The following is a 21,547-nucleotide window of genomic DNA, read 5'->3' as shown; positions in this document are numbered from 1 at the left end:
GATCAAGGGCGGGAAGGGGCTCCGGGGGTCCCGCGGCGGGCGCTGCCCGCGGCCTCCCCCCAACGTCACTTCCGAGGCTGGAGACAAGATGGCGCCCGGACGGTGCCGGCGCTGAGGCCGCTCTGCCGCCAGCGGGGCCCGGGTGAGCGGGGGGCGGCGGGACCCGCCGGGAGCAGCCGGGCAGGGCCGGGCGGGCGCTGGGCAGGGCCGGCGGCGCTGGGAGGGAGCCTGCGGAGGCTGCTGCGGGTGCGGAACCGCCCCGGGGTCCGCGGGGAGGCAGCGGCCGGGGGCGTGAGRGCAGCGGCGGCAGGTGCGGGACCTGTGCCCGGCGGGACGCGGGAGCGCCTCGGGGAGGGGAAACGAGGGCGGAGGATGGCGGGAGAGGCCGCTTGAAAAAAGATGCTCCTTCCCCCGGGCGGCTKTTTCAATTTTTTTGTCTTGAAAATGCTGCCTCGGAAGTGTCGGCTGGCTGCAGCCGCTGCCAGCCCGATGCTGAGAGAACTCTGTTCTTTCAAACTGTCTCCAGAAGTTCTGGCACTTCGCAGGCCCCAAGGTTCCTGCAGGTCGCGTTCTACCAAGCTGGGTGAGCAGGGCTTGAAGAAAYTGACTCCAGAATTGGTTCCCTCGCTGGAAATGTCCATTCATAAATTATTCTCCTAGGTTTAGAATAATTCATGATGGTGCAGTGGTACCGTGGGGGAATAATRTTTGGGGTGAGATGAAAAATATTCATGTAAGATATTTAGAGCAGCTCAAGAGATATCTTAAGTGCATTTTTTATTTGAAGCTAGAGCAGCCTGTGGAGCACTGCTGATAACCATCTCATGGGCAGGTAGCTGAASTATTCAGTGAAGTTTCCAGTGGTTTCAAATTCATATGAAGCTGCAAAATTTCCATTCTGAAGCAGTAAAGAAAACTTCAAATTGTTTTCAGCTGTTGAGGAAGGAAGAGAAGATGGTGTGGCTGCACCTGCTAATCATTCAGTGGCAACAGAAGTATTTTTCTCATTTCACATTTGAGTGAGCAGCAGTGGACAGCTCTAGAGAACAGCAGGGCTGCTTGTACTTCTGATGCTGCCCCAGTTTGCTGCTGCCAGTCTGTGCTGTRGTCTTTGGGCATGTTATTTGGATGTTAAGTCTTTTCCAGCGTATTCATAAGATCTAAAWAGATTAGGGGAACTGGAGACGAACAGCAGCATGGTATGTAATTATTACGTTCCTCACCAGGAACTGTAGTGATAGGACAAGAAGTAATGGTTTCAAACTGAAAGAGGGGAAGTTTAGRTTAGATATATGGAAGAAATTGTTCCCTGTGAGGGTGGTGAGGCCTTGGTACAGGGTGCCCAGAGAAGCTTCYCATCCYTGGAAGTGCCCAAGGCCATGTTGGACAGGCTTGGAGCAGCCTGGGRTAGTGTTCCTSACCATGGCAGGGGGAGGAGCAAGATGGGCTTTAAGTTCTCTTCCAAACCAAAAGCATTCCATGATTCTACTATGTTATCTTCTGACACCATATTTCATTAAAAATTATGGGCATGTTAAGAATTCAGGGCTGCTTTCCCTGGTGTAGGAAGAGATTCCCAGCTCTTCCAACTGCAGAAAAGCATGCTGGTGAATTGGTGAGAGCATTAGCACTTTTCTCATGGAGATCTGCATCACTGATAGATGAGGGAGTGACTTTTAAGAAACAAAAGAACTTTTGGACTTGCAGAGACAGCAGTGAGAACCATGTGGAGGTACCTGTTGGTTTTCAAGGGTATGGCTCCCAGGATTTGCTGGGACAGCAGTGTCACCACAGTCCATGGGATAGACCATAAAAATAAGTGACACTTACAGTGAAACCCTAATTGTGTTAATTAAAGGGCATATCATCACTTTGGTTACAGTATCTTTGCTAGAAATGCTGTGGTTAGGTATGGTGTTTGGAGACTCCTGTTTGGTGCCTGAGTTGGGGTTTTATGGGAGTCCAAAGAGCAGCTTTCTACCAGCACAGCATAGAAGGTGGCAACACTACTAAAAATTTGCTTGAGAATGGAAGGGAAGTAAAGCAGAAAGTATTTTTTCTGTAAAAACTGAAACGGCTCTCGAAGTCCATCCTGCAGTGTAATAATAAACCCATTTCAGTCTTACACATAAAAGCCTTGATCCTTAGGGGTAAACATGTAATATAAAATGTATAAAAGGGAGATGCTGCTTATTGGGTGTCTCTTTGTTGAAAGCAGGAGTTCAGAGAGGTTCAGAGATGACCAGTAATGTATTCCTGCCTTGGCAAACCTGTTTAAAATGCTGCAATATCTTTGTTGTTGAACTTGTTAGCATGGAAAGGGCATATATGATCCTGATACTTAACCTCCCAAATGATAAAATTTCTTTTACCAATGTGCTTTTTCTCCACTTAGAATAAGCTGGAAAATGAGCTGAAAAAGATTTCTTCTTTCCCTCTGTATAAAACATGCTGCAGTCAAAAGTAGGAGGATGAGTTCTGTGTTGTAAAAAGAARTTACTGAAATGGGCTTTTTCACGTAGTAGTAAATCAGCAATATACTTACCTGAGAAAATTTTCATTGGGTTTTACTGCATTTGCAAATCAAATTAAAGTGCACTCATATCTGAAGATTGGAATGGYGTTTCTGCATATTTGCACTTGTTAGAGACTTGTTATTTTCTGTTGACTTCTCTTGACTAGTTGCTGTTTAATTAATGAACTCGGGTTTGTGTTGTGTTGGTGATTTCTTGGCTCATTTTCTTGGTTACCTGAATAAACCTTCCTGAGGTGTAAGTTTATTTGGTTACGTGGCAGTAAGCAAAGGCTTTTTTCTTACTGGACAATAGATAATAGATTTTAGTGTTCAGAAAATCATTGTCTGCACTTTTTTTCTCTGTTTTTATTCAGGCAGCCTTGAGTAACTGAAAATGTCTTTGCACTTAAGTGCCTGTCCGTAGAAACAGGATGCCCTATTGGATGYRTATTTTAATCTTTTAGAATTAACAYGARCTTTATTTCTTTTTAATTGGCAAGCTTTGTTTCACCTAATGCATGGAAAATTTGTGGATGAGAGTATTTCAGTATTGAATTGAAAAAATGGTCATGTGCTGCAGCTAGAAACTAAAACAAAGCCAAGAGCTGAGCAGTATCCCAGCCTGAACCCTGGTCATTAGGAAAACAGGCYGTGGAGACTTTCAACTTGTTCCTGGTTCTCTAATGAACATGTTTTTACTGGAGCAGTGACGTAATGCATGTCCCATTTTCAGCTTCCAAAATATGATTGATACTCTCAAGCCTGGTTTTTCCTTTCTCTGAATCGGAAGCAACATTCTCTTTCAATTTTTTTTTTTAATTCTGGGATTTAAAAAAAAAACCCACATACAGAAATTATAAATACAGCTTATAAAATCAGAATATAGACTACATAGTAAAACCTAGGAATGCTTACTAGTCTGTTTCATTCTGATTGAGTTGGAAAGAGGTGATCTACAGTGCTGGTTTGGAATAAAATTACTTGCTTTGATTTGAAGACTTTATTTCTAACAAGTTATAGGTTTTCTAAGGGAATATTTAAAATTCTGAAGCATAGTTTCAGAAATAAGGTCAAAATACTTTTTGCTTCGAGTGTTTTGTTTTAGAGATCACTCCTTAAATACAAATGCCTTATATATTCTTCTCTGAAAAAAATATAATTTGTTGCCTAAAACTGAGCCTTTCAGAAAAAAAAAATTCTGAAACTTTAAAATKATGCAGTAGATCTTCTTTCCCTTCTTTGTTTCCCAGATGCTTTAATGTCTTGAGTAAGTGTGTGGTATTTTTGTACTCACGAGAAACAGCAATTGGTTGTTTAAAATCAATATGACTTGGCAATGTTTTCTGAGAATTAATTTTGAAAATTCAGTTTGCTGGTGTGCATGGTTCACTTTTGGCATAGAGCCTTTATTATTCTTTTTTTAGGGATTTCAGTGAATGGCTAACATTCACTRTAGTAGACTTTATTAACAATATTCAGGTCTATGATTTTTTATGTTGCTGTTGAGTTTGGAGGAAAGGTTGGGTGAAAATAGTTGTTACCTGTATTTGGTGGAGCTGCTGTACATCAGTACTTTTTCAGAGTWCTGATGCAGTTGTGGACTATTGGTAGCTTTAAAACTGCTTTAATGGGGTCATCATKGTGTCTTTAAACTTAATATATGACAAATTCCCCGGTGACAAATTAGAGCACCGTGGTTTTCTTCGGTGCTTTCCTGGGAAATCCTACCCAGGACCTCACTGTGTGTACCAGGGAGTTCATTAGGGTACAGAGAGCTTGTTCTGCTTGCAGTGAGAAGAGTAAAGACCTTGCTGGTACTCAGTGATCATGCTGGGAACTAATATTTAGGCAGCAGTTGTAGAATTTGTTCGATGTTTCTTGAGTTTGTTGGACTTTGTGTACTGAAAGTTAAACCCCAAGTTTACTGTTACAGATACTTCTGTTCTYATGACATTTCATTTATGTAGAAAGAAAACTAGTGTCAGTACATACAATGATGTATGGTATTAATTTTATTTATTTTCCAGTGGAAYTAATCTTGCTTTCCACATAGTTTAGTTCACTGTTAACAAAATAAGTAACGTGGAAGATGGAAAATTTTTCAGAACTGCAGGTATAAAATTTTAATATGAAGTGTGTGTTTTAAATTAATAGCTTCAAAAATACTTGTTGAAGCTTTTGGATTACTGCAAATTGAAGCTTTTGGATTACTGCAAATTTAATTTCTCACCTAATTGTGTTTTATGCTCAAGTGGTTCCACTGGTAATTGGTAGTTGAAAGAATATAGAGTACATGGACAATTCCTGCAGGAGGGTTYCTAGATTGCTTTCCAGATTTGTGTTCAAAAGTGATTATATCAACAGTTAAGTGGCATTGAGGGAATTATGATCTTCGGTGAGAGGGAGGAGAAAAGGTAGAAATAGGCAGGTGGAGACAGTAACAACATAAACTCATGCCACAGCCTGGTGCTCCTCAGGCTGTTCTCCCATGTCCATCAAATGTTCTGGCTTTTCTTGACTTTATGTGTGTAATCATATTAAAAGATTCTAAAACTATAGAAAAATAAAACATTCGATACTAAAAATAAGTCAGGTTTCATGCTAAGAAATTATTTGATATCTCTCTTGCTACACAAAATATTTAATTTATAAATCTGCGTTGTGTGGGTTTTGTCCCAATGAACAATGAAAAAGAGTGCTGGGTTTTTCCCTGATGTTCAGGACTCRGTACAAAAATTTTTACTGACTCAAATACTGAAGTAAATTAGGRAGTTAGAAATAATGCATTCCAAAAGGAATGCATTTCTTTGGATGTGTACAAGCTGTTCAGATGGAGCTCCTTATCCCAAAACTGGTCTTTGCTGGCAAACTTTAAATTCCACAGAATCAGTTGCAAAACTGGAACTGAAATACAGATGTTTCAGCTCTTTTACTAAATGCTCTCATAGTATGGAAACACCAGGACAAAAGGAGTTAATCCTGGAAGAGCTGTATACAACAGAARTATCCTTTCCAAGGACATTTTTCCWTTTCTTAYGGRTTTCTTAAGCAGTGTAACATTTGAATGATGCTTGGCAGTGTTGTCACTGTCGCACAGCATTGAGAATTCCTTCAGTGCAAAGATGTGAGGATTACATGAAATTTATTTGGAGAAGATTTTGCTTGAACTTATTTTAAATTAAATGTTAGTACTTATGCAGACTACTTATTAAAACATTAGTTGATCATTGTTATAGTAGGAAAACTAAAGACAGGGAAGAAATAGCAGTATTTGATTAAAGTGCTTTAAGTGAAGAGGGACCAGTTAACTTCGAAAAAGGGGGAATGTCATTTATTGGAAATTCTGTATCACAATGGGGCCGAAAGTGTTTCCAGCCTAAGTTGTAAAAAAGCATTTTTGTATTCATTAACAAAGCAAGGAAGTGAGGTGATGTCCTCAACCCTTAGATAATGCATCATTCTGATTAGTTTACTCACTATATTCGTAAGTTTTCAAATTTGATGCCTACTTGAACTAGGAATTTTTGTCAGATACCTTTTGAAATCTCAGGCTTTTATTAAAAAGGACTGTAAAATGCATTAGTGTAATAAAATACCTCAGTAAAGCTCAATTTAAGGAATATTTTCCTTTTTCTAATATGGAAGAGTAGAGACTCAATACATGCTTTTTAAATTTGAAAACCACATAACCATAATGCTCTGATATAAAATTCTAAAGAGATCTGACTTCTAAAGTTCTTGAAAGTACTCAGTCTTGAATGTAATAACTTACTTTAAAAAAACAAATAGTGTAATACTGTCTGAGCACATCTGTTACATCCTCATTTAAAGCAGGAGAAAGATTCATGCTAGATATCCCTCTTGAGATTATTCAGACACATTTGACCTATAATAACAAAACTATAGCTTGGAGCAGATTTTTTCTAAAGCAAAACACTCCTTTTCCACAGGTGATTTAGGAAGAGAAACTACAGCTCTGTGTGTACTTTCAGTTCAATGTAAATTTATACAAAGGTACGTGTTAAAATTGTCTGTTTTTCTTTTTAGGGCTCATGTAATCAAAGGAGTTTCTTTGTTGTGTGTATCTTTTCAGAACACAACAGGAATTCAAAATGAATCAGGTGAGTAGAAATGTAAGACTTTATCAAAATACTTAGAACAGTTAATTATTAATAAGWAAAGTAAATCATCCACTAAAAATGTTCCTTAAAATCTTCAGTCTCATTAAATTTAATCATCATCCATTCCAAAGTGTGTATGCATGTGAGATGTCTGCTATTTCATGGATTCAAGGTTTTTGTGAATTCCCTTTAGCAGTGTGTAAGTTATTACTGCTGGCACCTCGTCTAAGAATGCCTCTCCAGAAAATTCTATTTCCTCCTGAAACTSTATGTAATAAATCAGTTCCTTATAAAAGTGACTTGAAAATCGAAGGCTTCCATTTTTTAAATTTTTTTCTACTTTCCTTTTTCAAATATGTGGTAAACAATCTGCTACAAATTGATTGATTGATTGATTGGGAAATTTCATATTTTTCTGGAATCTGAAATGTTTCTCCTGGAACTAAGTGGAAAGACTGGGAAAGCACATTTCTCTGGAGTCACGAGTAGCCTGACTAGAGGGTGTTGTTTTAATCAGCACCAACTGTACAGCTTTTTTTTTCTGCATTTRTTTGTCCAAGTAGGAATTGTCTGTCAGTTTGTCTGTCAAACACAATTTTATTACTATAGAGATATAGGAAAAGTACACGTTGCATCAAATTTTTCTCACAAGTCYTTCTCTCTCTGGTTGTTCTTACGGAGGGTCTTTGGCCTGGGAATGTGACCAYAGGATATCACACTGCAGGAAAGGCATTTTTACTTTTCTGAAAAAGTCAGCCATGAACAGAAGTTTTATGAGTCAGAAACAAGCACAGTACACAGTTGTATAAAATGCTTTGTATAGTTTGATGCCTGTAGCTAATCTGTGCTTTTATTATTCTTATTTCATCAGCAACAGCCCTAAATACAGTTAGCATTTGCTGAAGTGTGTTTTCTCTGAAGTCATAGAAGTATATGCATAAGTAATTGTAGCATGGAATGAGTTGGTGGGATGTTTCCTRTTGCTTTTCTTCTCTGATTTAAAGTAAAAATCTTCAATGTACATGCATGTATTAAAAAGGTAAAAAGCAAGATATAACCTCTATCAGACCATTGAAATATCTATTGTAAAAATACATACTTATATCTATAGACAAATATAACTTACGTATGTAATAGAAATGACATTTGCATTAATAATCTATTTTGGGGTGTCAGGTTTAACTGTTCCTCTACAATTTCTGATGARACTTGAAATTTTTTCACCTGTAAGATTTGTTTTGATGCACTCAGTGGCATGAAACCAGCAGCCTATTGCTCTGTCTGCATGAGGAATAATCCTGCTTTATTAATCATTCCAATAAGCTTTGGATTCTGCTAAAACTCTGAAAACTGTAGATCCTAATCTGTAATTGTTATTATTGACTGTTTCCTTCCCATTTGTGTCCTTGTCCCCTCTGTCCTGTCTGTTGTTGCGTTCCTCCGCCCCTGATCTGTTTCTAGAATTAAATCAGATTTCTGTGCTATATTAAAATCCTCATCCTTCTTATGGGGAGTGCTGATCTCATTTATGCTATGCTGTGATGTGTGTCATCTTAAAGTGTGAGATGACCCTTTCTCTGGGAGTTCTTAAAACAGTTCTTAGGGTCCTCCTCGGTGTTCCTGGCTTTCACCTTTGGTTTCCAAAGCACACRGAGCCCATATGGCTTTTTCTTGTTCACTGACCATTTGTATTGTGTGTATTCAGCATCAACCCTGTGGTGTTTTTTCTTGCAGTGCCCTTGTCATTTCATTCACTGTTGACAAGTTGTAGTGCCAGGTCTGTATGAGAAATGTTTTTGCCTGATGCCAAACATCTTTCAAGTGGTCTGTTCTGATATTTCTTTCATTCTGCTTGTCTCTGCTTTTGGTGTAACTTTGGTGACCCTGAAACTAACTGGGCTGGTGTTGATTTGGTTTATGTGARAAGCCTGTTAGTTGTGCTTTATCCCACAGAAACCTTGAAGTAGAGAAGGAAACCTTTTCATAAATACTTTGATATGGCCTTCTTGTTGTAAGRAGAAAGATTAAAAAAACCCATCTGTTGTTGGAATCAATATTTTTGGGTTTCTTGGAAGATTCCTGTCTCAGAATAGGCAGTATGCTCTTTTAAAAGGARATCTTCCTTTAATATGTAAACTAGTTCATCAGAATAGCTGAATWWTTTTTTTTTTAAAAATCCCCAAGCAAATGGGTTTGATTTGTAGCATTTACTGCATCTCAAACTGCAGTAACACAGAGCAGGAGGAATTTGGGTGCTATCTGGAAAACAGCATGGGCAGTTATTTAAAAAGGGCTGAGGAATACAGGAACAAATGACATCTGCACTTGTACTGAAACTCCCTCCCCCAGTTCCTTCTGAACTTTTCAGTGATTATTTCAGATATTTCCAATACAACTTTAATTTTCAAGCACACAAATTATGTGAAATTGTGGCAAAGAGGAGTAGCCAGGTAAGGTGTTTGGACAAGGACAGACCTTTCTGCTTTCCTGTGCTAGCTGGCACAACTACCCTTTCTCAGCTGCCTCTTAACTTCTCTGCTGTCTGCCTCTCTCTTCAATTGCATCCTTTCCTTTGTCTTTTCATTTATCCAAATCCGGTTTCCACCCTAACATGCCACTAACTGAGTATCTGTAATTCATTGCACCATTCAGGATGTTTTATTTCCCTTTCGCTCTAATCTCGGATCATCTGTAACATCTTGTTGCAGGTGCCTTTTCTACTCTACTTAAATACTGTTGTAATATAGACTAATCTCTGGTTGGTTCATAAATTATATTGAAAGTGGTGTGAAAAGTTGTTTAAAGTGTTAAAAGTCACTGAGTGTCTAGACTCTGGATTTGATGCAAAAAATAAAAGATAGTTTCAGTTAAGGCACTACTTCAGCCCTAAAATGCTCCTTTGGTGTTGTTCTAAARTCACTTTGTACTGGCTGATTAGAATGCTAGAATGTAATTTTCTGATGAACTTCAGAGTAAGAAGCTTAAAAGTGAAAKAAGCTTCAGGTGTTTATGTATTCAAAACTGCAGCCTTGGAAGGAGTGAAAAGGCTGTGYTAAGGCTAAGATAAATGCAAAAGTTGGCTGTAGGACGTGCACAAGTGCACTACCCTTATCCAGAGGTGAATTTTGTAGAGAGAAAAATAAATTCAAATGTGTTGGKTAAGTCTTAGTAGCAAAGTGATTGAAATACAGTATTTCTTTTTGGTAGACAGACATTGCTTGGGGACAAGTTGYGATCTGGAAAAAGTTTCAAGTAGCTACATCTAAATTGCAAATAAAAACAGATTGCACTGATTTGACTGAACGGAATTGTTTATTTTACTGTTTTGAATTTGATTACTTATTGCCATTCGTTTGAGGTGTGAAATGCACTGTTGTGTACAAGGCCATATCCAGTTTTCTAGTACTTGTGAAATCCATTAATATGACAAGTGTTGGGTGAGTCTGAGTCTTGTGTTCTCTGAATGTCTAATCTCTGATTAATGATAATCTCTGATTTATGTAGGTAGATGCACAAKAAAGTTCTGATTGTATATTACCAAATGCACTTCTTAAATGGTAGAACAGTTTGGGGGTATTTACGGCCAAAAGGAAGTGAGACTATTGCAGAATGTGTACTTCTGCCTGAATCAGTTGAGTCTCATTTTTAAGTTTTGATAGATTAAAGTTGATTTGCAAGCTTCAGATTTTTAACTATTCATCAAGCAGTTGAGATTTTTAACTGCTTATCAAAACCGCAAACCAAAACCAACATTCAAAAAAACCAAACCCCCAAGTAAAACGCAGCCAAAAAACCATCCCTCTTTTGGCTTGAAACTGGAAGTGCACCAGTCTGAGAGCTGTCAGCCACGCTCTTCTATGTCTGTACATAACTTGTTAAAAATCACGGTGAAAAATAAGCTTGGTTCTCCCCTGGTGCAATCCTGGGGKAATGTACTGGGAAGATGTTTAGGTTTCTTTGATATGCTGAGAAGAGYATGTTTCTTTTTCATCTGAGGCATGGCTTCTTGCATATCAGTTCAAGGCTAACAGACGTCTTAAAATCAGGCTGTTTTCATCAGTATTTTTTCTTTTGGGTTGTTGGAAGAGCAAAATAAAGCTTTGCTCTGCTTTGAATAGACTTCAGCTATTCTAACTAATGAATAARTATTTCTCCCTCTCCCTGGTGTCTTCACTCTGGGATAGGAAGGGATTTCTGGCATTCTCTCCCTTCCATGGTTTCCAATTTGGGGTCTCCCCTACAAATAGCTCTCTGGGAGCTCTCTGTGCAGCTGTTAAGGCTTATGAKGGCAGCTCTAGAATAACCTTGCTCTGACTCCAGTTTTATCATTTTCCTTGTTGCAGTTAAAACTGGCATAAAATTTGTTCTTGTAACTCCACTCAGCAAATCAGAGTGTCAAACATAGTGAATCATTGCCCTAGCASCACCCTGGCAAAGACAGGGTGCTGAGAAGCTTTATCTGTTTTGCTTTAGATAAAAAAAAGATGAAATCTGATAGCATATTGAGCTGCATTTTAAAATATATTCCCAGTAACCTTTCAGCATATTTCAAAAGTATTCACTAGAAATTCACTGTTGCTCAGTGTATAAAAACTACTATTGTATTTCTGCCTCATGGTCATGGGTAAAAGCCAGAATAATTTCCAGAAAATTGGAGTTTATTTGGACAAATCTCTCAGTTTTACCACTCCTGAAAATGGGTTCAGATCTCAAGTATAACATCCTTAGTATTAGAGTTGTTCCTGCCATTACCACCAGTGTTTGTTCCTGACTAGAATGATTAGAGTTCCTTGTCAGAAGGCAGGGAGTTGTTTTAGAGCATGTGGCTCAATAAAGCCCTARTTCTCACCAAACGCAGTTCTTTCACAATGTGGACACATTTTATGGGAAGCTTTGCATTCTTGTAACTTTGAAATTCTGGTCATTGCTATGAGAAATAGTGTTTTGTTAATTATAAGTAGGTGATAAGGAGCAGGTGGTTTCATGACAAGTATGAGTTGTAATAGTATGAATAATATAATATTGAACCTTGGAGGCTCCTTAAAATGGAGCTAACCACTTTCTGGACAGTAAATAATTTATTAGCATTATATTGCCTATCAAACTTTAATATTAAAATACCTTAAAACTTCTTGTATTAATTATAAGCTGCTGGCTAAAGTTCTGAGCTGTTCCTTGATGTAAGAATTATGAGTAACATTTATGAGACTGAAATAATAACTATTTAAACCCTTTTATTGTCTTTAAAAACTACTTTTAGCTTATTCTCTTTGTTGCAGAGCAGTAAACTTGACATGCACATACCTTAATCACCAAGAATTGTAGGGACAGGACAAGGGGGAATGGCTTCACGCTGACACAGAGTGGGTTTGGATTGGCTGTTGGGAAGAAATTCTTGGCTGTGAGGGTGGTGAGGTGGCACAGGTTGCTCAGAGAAGCTGTGGCTGCCCCATCCCTGGAAGGTTCTAGGCCAGGTTAGACGGGGCTTGGAACACGCTGGGGTAGTGGAAGGTGTCCCTGCCATGGCAGGGGGTGGCATTGGATGGGCTTTAAAGATGCCCTTGAGGAGTGTCCATGCTCCGGGGAGGAATCTCCACGTTCACTGCAGGAAGGGATGCGTCAGAAGATCCTCTTAAAAACTGGGCCTGGGCTTTTCTAGGCTGAAGTGCTGGACTGTCAGTCAGGTGTCCCCAGGCAGCRGTGCCAGCTCAGCAGCTTTAGGCAGGCTATCAGGAGTATCAGTAGTTTGTTCTTTTATCGGGTGCTTTATCACTCTGCCACATCTCCTCACCCTCAGGATGTTTAACTTGGTTATGATGATGTAGTCTGCCTGCTTTCAGCATTATTCAACACCAAAAGCAGCATGACCCTMCTCCCCATTCACCACCGATAGCTTTGCAAATAGAGCATTGTCTTTCCCCACTCCATTCCCCAATCCTGCTATCCTGTGGCAGAGTAGATGGTGTATCCCAAGTGCAAGTTCTAGTGTCTGCTTTGTAGTAGTTAATTTACTGAAACAGCCTCCCTTCAATCGGCAGAGCAAACAACTTTTCGGGTTTTTTTAACTGTAGGCGTTTCTTGGAACTTTCAGTTTGGTTTTCTCCTGAAGTTACTTTTTAGTCTTTCTTACAAGGGATACTTTGTCACGTTAGGCAAGATCAGAAACTGTTTTACATTGGTTTTGAGGGAACTGATTAGTTTGAGTGTGATGAACTGATGAATTTGAGTGAGGCCTGAAGTCATCCTTTGAAAAAGGAAAATAAACCATTTCTAATATATGTAAAATTATCCTCAGTGTGGTGAGTTTGGAAATTTCATTTTARTTGCCAGCCAGGAGGTTTTGAAGCTCATGTAGGTTGATCACCTGTTGTGTAGTTGGTTTTGCCTATTGATGGTGGTTGGCTTTTTGACTTGTAGAACACAACTGACTCTCCTGTTGCTGTGGAGACCTTGGATGATGTTCCTGAGCACGTGCTTAGGGGCCTTCCTGAGGAYGTCAGGCTCTTCCCTTCTGCTGTTGACAAGACTCGGCTTGGTGAGTGCTACAGCCATGAAAAGAGAAAGAAGATTTTTACAGTAGCTCACATAAATTAGAAAGTGCTGTGAAAGTGTGRTGCCCTCCTGTGCAGGGTAGAGATGAGGTCTGGTATATTTGTCTGAAATAATTTCTGTTTGAAGAGTAGACATCTCTCCAGTCTGAGACAGACACGTGTAACAATCTTAAGAAATAAAAATCAAGAGTAGAAGATCTGCTTGAAATAACTTCGATTAGTTTTAATTCCTGATATGTGTCTCCTCAGGTGTCTGGGCAACAAAGTCAATTTTAAAAGGCAAGAAGTTTGGACCATTTGTTGGTGACAAGAAGAAAAGATCTCAAGTTAAGAGCAATGTGTATATGTGGGAGGTAAGAAATGGCCTGTAAATGGAAAAATGTGCCTGTCACCAGGTCAATATTTTTTCCAGAGATTTTAGAAATAGACTTGATGTAAGGTAATTGCCATCTATTGCTGCCATTACTAACAGTTATTTATAGACACTTGGATGGAGCAACCATTCTGAATTACAAAGCTTTAAAAACTATTTAACAATTTGAAATTGCTGTATTGTGTGGATCACACCTCCCCTCAGGAGTCTATTGCTGATAGAGCTTTGCTTTGTTGGTTCAAAACCTGAGTGCAACTGAGTGCTGTCACCTGCTTACAAAATTAGGGAAATTAGAAGGATATGCAATCTCTTAAGGAAACCATATCACTCTTCATTTAGCCCTTTGAAAACCAGCATTTGGAGTTTTTGTAAGACTTCTCAAGTGTTTCAGTATTTCTTGTGCTGGTCCAGCCTTGAAGCAAGTGCTGTCTGGGCAGTTCAACAGCTCTGGAAGCTCCACTGGTAGTCAGGAGACCTTCCATATTATGTAGATTTCAAAAGGTAAATGTCTTAATTTGGAACTGAATCCCATCCACAGTGCCTTTAAGGCAGTTCATAATCACTTCCAAGGACTTCTTCAGTCTTTCTGAAGGGAAACACAGCACACGGTTTTAGCAAAGTGAATAGTCAAGGAAGGGAGTGGTGGAGGAACTGTGGCATAGAATGTTCTGGAACATGGATTTTTAGGGTGAAGATGCTGATAATGCTCATCCATCCTTCTGTCCCCTTGCCTGCAAAAATGGAACTCACTAAAACACTGAGTACATGCACAGAACTTAGTGTTAACCTCTATCAGAGGAATTGATCTAGGACATTCCCATAAATGCAAATTCCCATTTAGAAAAACAATAAAGTTTTCAAGTATAAGTTTTATTGCATTGAGCTCATGCTATCACAAACTCTGCTGCATAAGGTATCTTCAGTTTTGATCAGGAACAGGAACATTTGGTGAGATTGAATCAGTCAAGTAAATTATTGACCTTACAATTGTGTTCCACAGTGCTGGATGCTGAATGCTCATGGTGGATATTTTTTCAGCTTGTGTTGAGAAATGATAGTTGCAAACCAGCTGTTTTAGTGTTTTATAGTTCGCAATGCAGGTGATAATGAGAGCCCCTGTTAGAATTCCACAGTAATTGTGTGCTGCTTTAGTAATGATTTTGGAGTTAGAAAAAAAGCAGCTAAACTGAGACTGCAACAGTTGGCACTGTATGTTGATATCTGAAACCAGTCCAGAATCTCAACTGTAGAAAATATGGTTTGTAGAAGGATGATGGTGTGTGGGAGCAGTTCTGTGTATGGACATTCAACTTGGGGAACAACCTTTTCCACAAGATTTCCATTTACTTCTGTAGTCAAATTAATCTGAATAAAAAGTAAGACTTCTAAAACTGGCATCTCCAGTCAATTTTAATGWTTTTGAACTGTCTTACCAGAGACTTGTGAAAAAGATGAGTTGTGTGTGTCAGTGTATGCCTGTGGTGTCTGAGGAGAGAACATATTTTCCTTTTCTGCTGGAGAAAAGCCACAGTTGGGAAAATGAGAGCAAGTGTCTGAAAAGGGAGGGAGATGCTGGTTTGGAATGACTGGCACAGCTGTGCTGAGTGGGTTTTATTGTGGGTACAGGAATCACTTAAAGTCACAATGTTACAGAGAGGAGTTGGAGCTATTTTCTTTCTCACAGTGCACAAGGCCTTTAAACAATATTCTGTAAATTAGACMGTAATGTTCTGTAAAATAGGAAGGCAATAAAGTATTTTGGTTTGTGGAAAACCCTTAATAAAGTAATATAAAAACGTAGTAAGGTTTTATATATATACAAGTAATTACATTTAGACATAAATTCCATATCTGTTTAGCACTCCCACAGCATTCTTTGTCTCTTCWCTTCCATTTTAACCTAAAGAATTACTTTTGCACTCTCATCTGGGAGGCTCTTTATGCTTTCATATTTCAAGGGTGTGCTGGTAAACATTCTTTTGAAAGTCAGCTGATGAAATCCATGCTGGAATAGTTTAAGTAAGGGAGATGTTTTCTGCTTGCTTGGAAAGAAACTAAGATGGTTATGGTATGGTATACTTTYATTGATAAAATCCTATTTCATTATACCAACAATATTATCAGTATGAAAACAAATTGAATTTATTAAATGGTTTTTTCTAAGCTGTTGTAGAAGTGCCTGTAAGATTGAAAATGGAAGAACAGTTTGAAAAGCCTTGGAATTACTTGTAAACTATCAGAAACAATAAAAAGCTATAACRTTATAGATATTTGGATTTTTAGAAAAACAGAAAAAGAGAAATACACACTGATAGCTCTCCTTATAGGCATCTAACTTGGATTATAAGAAGAGTGGGAAATGCATAATTTCTCTTCTTGAAAGAGAAGCAGAGTCTTGCAAGTTKTCTGGAAATGTAAACCAGGAGTAGGTGTCAGCCTTTTCCCTGAACAGAAAGGAAAAGCATTGAGAACAGAAGAACAGAAACCAAAGCATTTAGGCAGCATCTTGGATCATTCAAAATTTTATTGACATGGTCCGTTTTTTCATGTGATCACAAGATTTCTGAAAGGTTAAAATGTTCTTTTATACCCTGAAAAAAGATTCAATATAAAATATGCTTTCTCATATCTTTCCAAATAAAGCAAATGCTTCTGGCTTCCATATAGTTTCTTTTTCCAATTCATCAGGTAGTAACAATAAAGCTCTGTGGCCTTCATATCTTAAAATCAGTCATTGTACTAAATGCAAAATCTAGAGTATCATTTCAGGCAAACTGAACAGAAAGTGTAAAATGTTTTAAGGAGTTTGGCTTTTGAGCCCAGAGCCTTCAGAGAAGGGGTTGCAGGCCACAAGTGGGTTTTTTTCCAGTTGTAGCAGTTTCACAGAAAGATTGCAGAAGAGCAGCAGAGCTTTGCCCCAGTCCATCCCTGGCTCTGCTGAGCCCTCGGTGTTATCTCTGGCTTGGGTGATGCCAGTGCTTTGTGTAGCTGTGAAATGTGGTGTCCCAGTGCCTGTGCATGGTGTGAGCAGTGTCCTTTGTCTGCTGTGTCTCACAGGTCTATTACCCAAACCTGGGCTGGATGTGTGTGGATGCCACCGACCCAGAGAAGGGCAATTGGCTCCGCTACATAAACTGGGCCCGCTCAGGGAAGGAGCAGAATCTCTTTCCTCTGGAGATCAACAGGACCATATACTACAAGAGTTTAAAGGTATCACTGGCTGAACAGCTGTTGCTTTGTTATCTTTTATTGTTAACGCTTTTTATTCCTCTTTATTAAAGAACTTTTTTCTTACCATTTGTATTAAATTCTGAAAGATTTATGAAATATATTTAAAACACTGCAAATGCTACACATCATTGGTATAAATTCTTATCTGCCAGTACAGTTGACATTAAGATTTACTGTTAAACTACAGGATGTTTCAACTTTAAGTCCATCTTGTTGGGTAATGATTTGCTGTACCTTCAAATTTGATACAAACTAGAATGATAAAGCACAGAGTAAATGAAATAAATGTTTTTCTATTTTTATAAATACCAAGACTCATTTTTGCTGAGTTTTTGCAGTAATCAGTTATTTTTATAGTCTGTGCATCATGTGACAAAGTTTGATTGCCAGGACGCTTTTATTGGTAGCTCCATGAAACTATTTCTCATGGTTTTATACGTTTCAGTTTTGTTCTGGGGATGAGGGGGAGACAGGGAAAAGGGTGTAATTCCTGGAGCATTTTATTTCCCAAACCAAGAAAAAGAAGAGATTTTACTATAATGGAGCATGTTAGGTTAAGAATATTGTGGCTCCAAAATATTTCTTGTATCTCTGATCAAGGACCTACTAGCAGTGAGGGTGTATAGCTTGACTTGGTTTTTATTTAACATGCTTTTACGTTGGGGTATATGCAGTCTTGTTTTTGCATTATTGCTATTCTTCCATATCCTTGTGAGGCCAACAATATCTGTAAGTAATTGGTATTTGCCTAATAAAATARTGAGTTGAATCCATGCAGTTTTGAAGTTTATGGGCAGTACAGCAGTAGGTAAACGTTATTTCAGATCACTCAAGCCAGATTGAAGAAAACCTCATAAACATTTTCTGAACTTTCTATTGGCATTCAAGTAGAGGTTCACCATTGCCAGCCAGATTACTGACTTCTCTGCACTGTTTATTCCCAGAGGGCAGGCCCCCTGTATGACTTTGTAGCCAGCCTTGATTTCTCTACACATTTTATCTTGGATTATCTCTGCCTTTGCCCACAGTCCCACTAGCTCATTAACATAAGTGTGCTTTTGAAGTCACTCTGACATTTTAAATTTCTCAGTGCATCTTTTCTGCAAAGGTTTTAGTCTTGACAAAGATGAACATTCACAGACTTAAAATTTGTTAATTTGATGGATGATATTGCACTTTGGAAAATAACTGTACTGCTAAAAGAGGCTGAGCACTGCTGACAGAATAACAAATCCCTTGTCTCAGCACTGGAATATCCTTTTGTTCCTTTGACTGTTGTCTCCTGCAACCTGATGAATTTTATCCCAGTTACACCTTACTGCTAATTGAAACAAAAGAAGGCATGYAATAAAGAACATCTTGAATGTCCTTATCTTTTGCATATAATGTTAGAATCTCTATAYTGCCATTTCAAACCTGCTGTGTATTTACCAGCCTAGGTATGAATACATGGTTCTTTCCTGATCTTTATCATAATTCATAAATTTAGGGGAATTCCACTTGCTGACAAGTAAACAGCACAAGATTTTATTTACCTCCAAAGGACAATTCAAGTGGCTTGTGTGTCATTTTGTTCTGCTTTATCTTGAAGCATTGAAAGTATAGTCATGGGRTCTTATTTTTCCCAAGGTTTCCCTYAGCTTTTTGTAGGTTTTTAATTTGTAAGTTAAACAGGCTGATTTCCAAGCCTATTTGCTAAGATAACAGTCCAAATTTGCTTGGTKTAGAATCACCTCAGAACTGTAGAGCTTTAACTTCCCTGTTCCCCACTCTCAATGCATAGTTATAGAACAGACCTTGTGAGTGAGCACAAGCAAATGTTTTTCTCTTCTATCTTCTCTTCATCTTTACTGAAGGGTGGAGGATATTTGTAGGCTGCTTTGCATCTGCTTCTCCAGGATGCCAGTGTGAGAGCTGTGATATTGCAGGGAAAAGACTTAAACTCGTGATAGTTTGGAAAGATCTTCTGCCTCTGCTCTGAGWGGAGCTCATTGTGTAGTGTTCTTCTGCACACAGGACAGGACTTTAATTCTAGAAAAAGCAAGATATAGTGAACTCAGTTTCAGAAAGTCTTCTAAAGAAACTTGGCTGTGAAACTGTCCCTGATTAAAGTGAGATTAATTTGCTTGTGGAAGACTGTTTTGTCAAACAGGTTTATAATAACTCAAGATCCTCCCTGTTATGTAGGACAGAGCAACATAATGCTGGATTACAGTGAGAAAGATTATAAATGTCAGACTGTCAATTTTGGTTATATTTGGTGAGATGAGGCCACACCCAGGTACAGAAGCACAATATCATAGTAAAATACAGTGTCTATGGTGAAAAATAGATACTCTGATAAGGTTGGGCAGCAAATGTCTCTGTTTGTACAAGACACATTGCAATGCTGGAACGTGCACAATTAATTGACTTTTAGGTAATCTGTACTAGAACCTCTTAGGGTATAACTTGTTAGGATATTACTCCTGAAAATAGCAAATTTTGAATTTACAGTAAGCCTTTTGAACAGTATTGCTAAATGTTGCAGTTAGAGCAAAACCCACCAAAAATTGTGTGGGCGTTATTAAGCTAATAAACCTTCCCAAAATTCATACCTTTTCTAAGCAGGCTGTCCCAGCCTGACACTGCTCCACCCAGGATCTGTAGGGAATAGTTTGGAGGAGGTTGGGTTTTGGAGTTGTTACGGGGAAGTGTGGTGGTAGAAGTGGCACTTGCTCAGTGTAGTCCTTCTCTCATATTGCTGCCTAGGGAGCAGCTTTAACTGTCTGGTTTTGAAGCTACTGCTGCATCTCATTTTAGAAGTGCAAGGTTAGAGGGCTTACTTTAGATTCTAGAGCAGTCACAATAGAACTAAATTCAAACTGAATGTTAGATCCAGCCATGCAGCCAATAAATTACGTGCTGGTTACCACCCTGTGTTTGCATTGCCTGAAACCCCAGCCAGATCTTTGCTCTGGGTTTGTATCTTTTTTAGATGTTCCAGGTGGTTTTTTTGCATCAGACAGCTCTGCTGCATTCCTTGCTGCTCCCCAGCTGCAAAATGGGGCCATGCAAATAACTTCACCACTATTTATCCTATCAGGCCTCTGGAACTCTAGGAAGCCAAACCACAAGCTTTGCTTATGTTATAACTTAAACTCTTCTCTTAGATCTTGCACCTCTTGTTGTTACAATGTCTGGGGGTATGATGATAATTTTCCCCTTTATCATGTGCTRTGAGACCCACTAAAAATGGGCTGCAGAAGAAAGAAATCCCACTTTTGTTCTTGATATAAAATTCCCCTTTGGCTTCAGACTGAAGACACCCTTTGCTCTGATGTAATGACTAAAAATAGGGTCTGATCTCCATCAGCCCCACGTTCATTAGGCCCTGAAAGAGGGGGATTGTAGTTAAGGCATTTAAATTTTTCTTGGTTTWGGGTAAAATGCTTCAGGAAATGGAGAGAAAATGAGGAAGAATTAAAAAATAAGTGCAAATACATCTTTAGTCTGGCAACTTGGAGACTTAGTAGTTTRAGTCTGATGATATTTTAAGGAGCATGTGAAATGAACTGATCAATAGAGTTTCTTTTATTGGCAGTGCTGGGAGTATGAGTAGCATTTGCAGTGATACCATTTGACTAATTTGGTCTTCGTGATTTTTTTTTTAAATTGGATAAAAAAGAATAGAAATTACCAATTTGGAATGGCARGCAAATCTTTGATTTTTGTGATGAAGTGGATTTGTTAATGTTGTAATTATCTGTGTTCCTGTTAATCCAGTGCGATAATCTTTTCTTGGATCTTTAGATTTTGTTCCAGATCCCAGCTGTAGTGGCTGCCTCAGCAGTTACTTATTATTATATAATTATTAATTAATGTTATTTAATGCTTTGTATAAGGTAGATGTGTTTGCCTCAACCTGGTTGCTCCCTGAAAAGAGTTAACTGTGAATATCCATAGCAGTGAGCGCTGGGGATTTAAATCGGTGCCACTGTTTGAGGCAAACCATGATTTGGGGTCTTGCAGCTGGGAAGGTTCATGTAAAAAAAAAAGAAACAAAACAACAACAACACAACTGTGTATTAATTATTAATACAGGGACTATATTAATATTATGTCTATATTGTCACTAACTGTAGTGATGTGCAAAGGAGCAATGATACAAATTGWAAGAGGRGAAATCTAGATTAGATTATAAGAGATTCCTCCCTGTGAAGGTGGGCAGGCCCTGGCACAGGGTGCCCAGAGAAGCTGTGGCTGCCCCTGGATCCCTGAAAGTGTCCAAGGCCACGTTGGACAGGGCTTGGAGCAACCTGGGACAGTGGGAGGTGTCCCTGCCCATGGCAGAGGTGGAACTGGATGGGCTTTAAAGTCCGTTCCATCATCTTAGCATTCCATGACTTCTCTGATTTTTTGTGGGTCTTTCTTTTTTTTTTTGTAATTTTGTCCCTTTTTTATGATATATGTCTTTTTTTGTGCTTTTTTTCTGTTGGGTTTGGTTTTTTTTTGTCATTTTGGGGTAGGTTTTTTTTATCCTTTTCAGGTCTTCTATTTGGTCCTTTCTTATCACTTTTGTAGGGTTTTTGTTGGTTTCCTTGTGAATTTTTGTGGGTGGTTTTCATTATTTTTTTAATATGACTTTTTTGTGATTTTTTCTTTTTTGTGATTTTCTCTTTTTCATTATTTTTATTTTTGTGGACGCTATTTTTTATTTGTGTGTGTGTATGTATGTGTTTAAAGATTTTTAGGCATTGTTTTGAGGTGTTTTCGG

The 21,547-nt window shown here is 38.6% G+C and overlaps 1 protein-coding gene across 1 annotated transcript; it reads left to right on the top strand.

Moving 5' to 3' along the window:
- The first annotated feature begins 58 nt into the window (after positions 1-58).
- LOC130586690 (PR domain zinc finger protein 2-like) lies at positions 59-16,868 on the top strand. Its single transcript, XM_057387572.1, has 5 exons — positions 59-142; positions 6,563-6,636; positions 13,054-13,171; positions 13,437-13,540; positions 16,618-16,868. The coding sequence occupies exons 2-5, from the start codon at positions 6,628-6,630 to the stop codon at positions 16,837-16,839; spliced, it is 453 nt and encodes a 150-aa protein (XP_057243555.1). The 5' UTR covers positions 59-142; positions 6,563-6,627; the 3' UTR covers positions 16,840-16,868.
- Positions 16,869-21,547: the final 4,679 nt, after the last annotated feature.

Source organism: Malurus melanocephalus, unplaced genomic scaffold (assembly GCF_030028575.1).
Source record: "Malurus melanocephalus ecotype Western Australia unplaced genomic scaffold, MMel_1.1 scaffold_1257, whole genome shotgun sequence".
In the NCBI taxonomy this organism is placed as follows: Eukaryota; Metazoa; Chordata; class Aves; order Passeriformes; family Maluridae; genus Malurus; species Malurus melanocephalus.
This window is presented reverse-complemented; position numbering and strand designations above follow the sequence as displayed.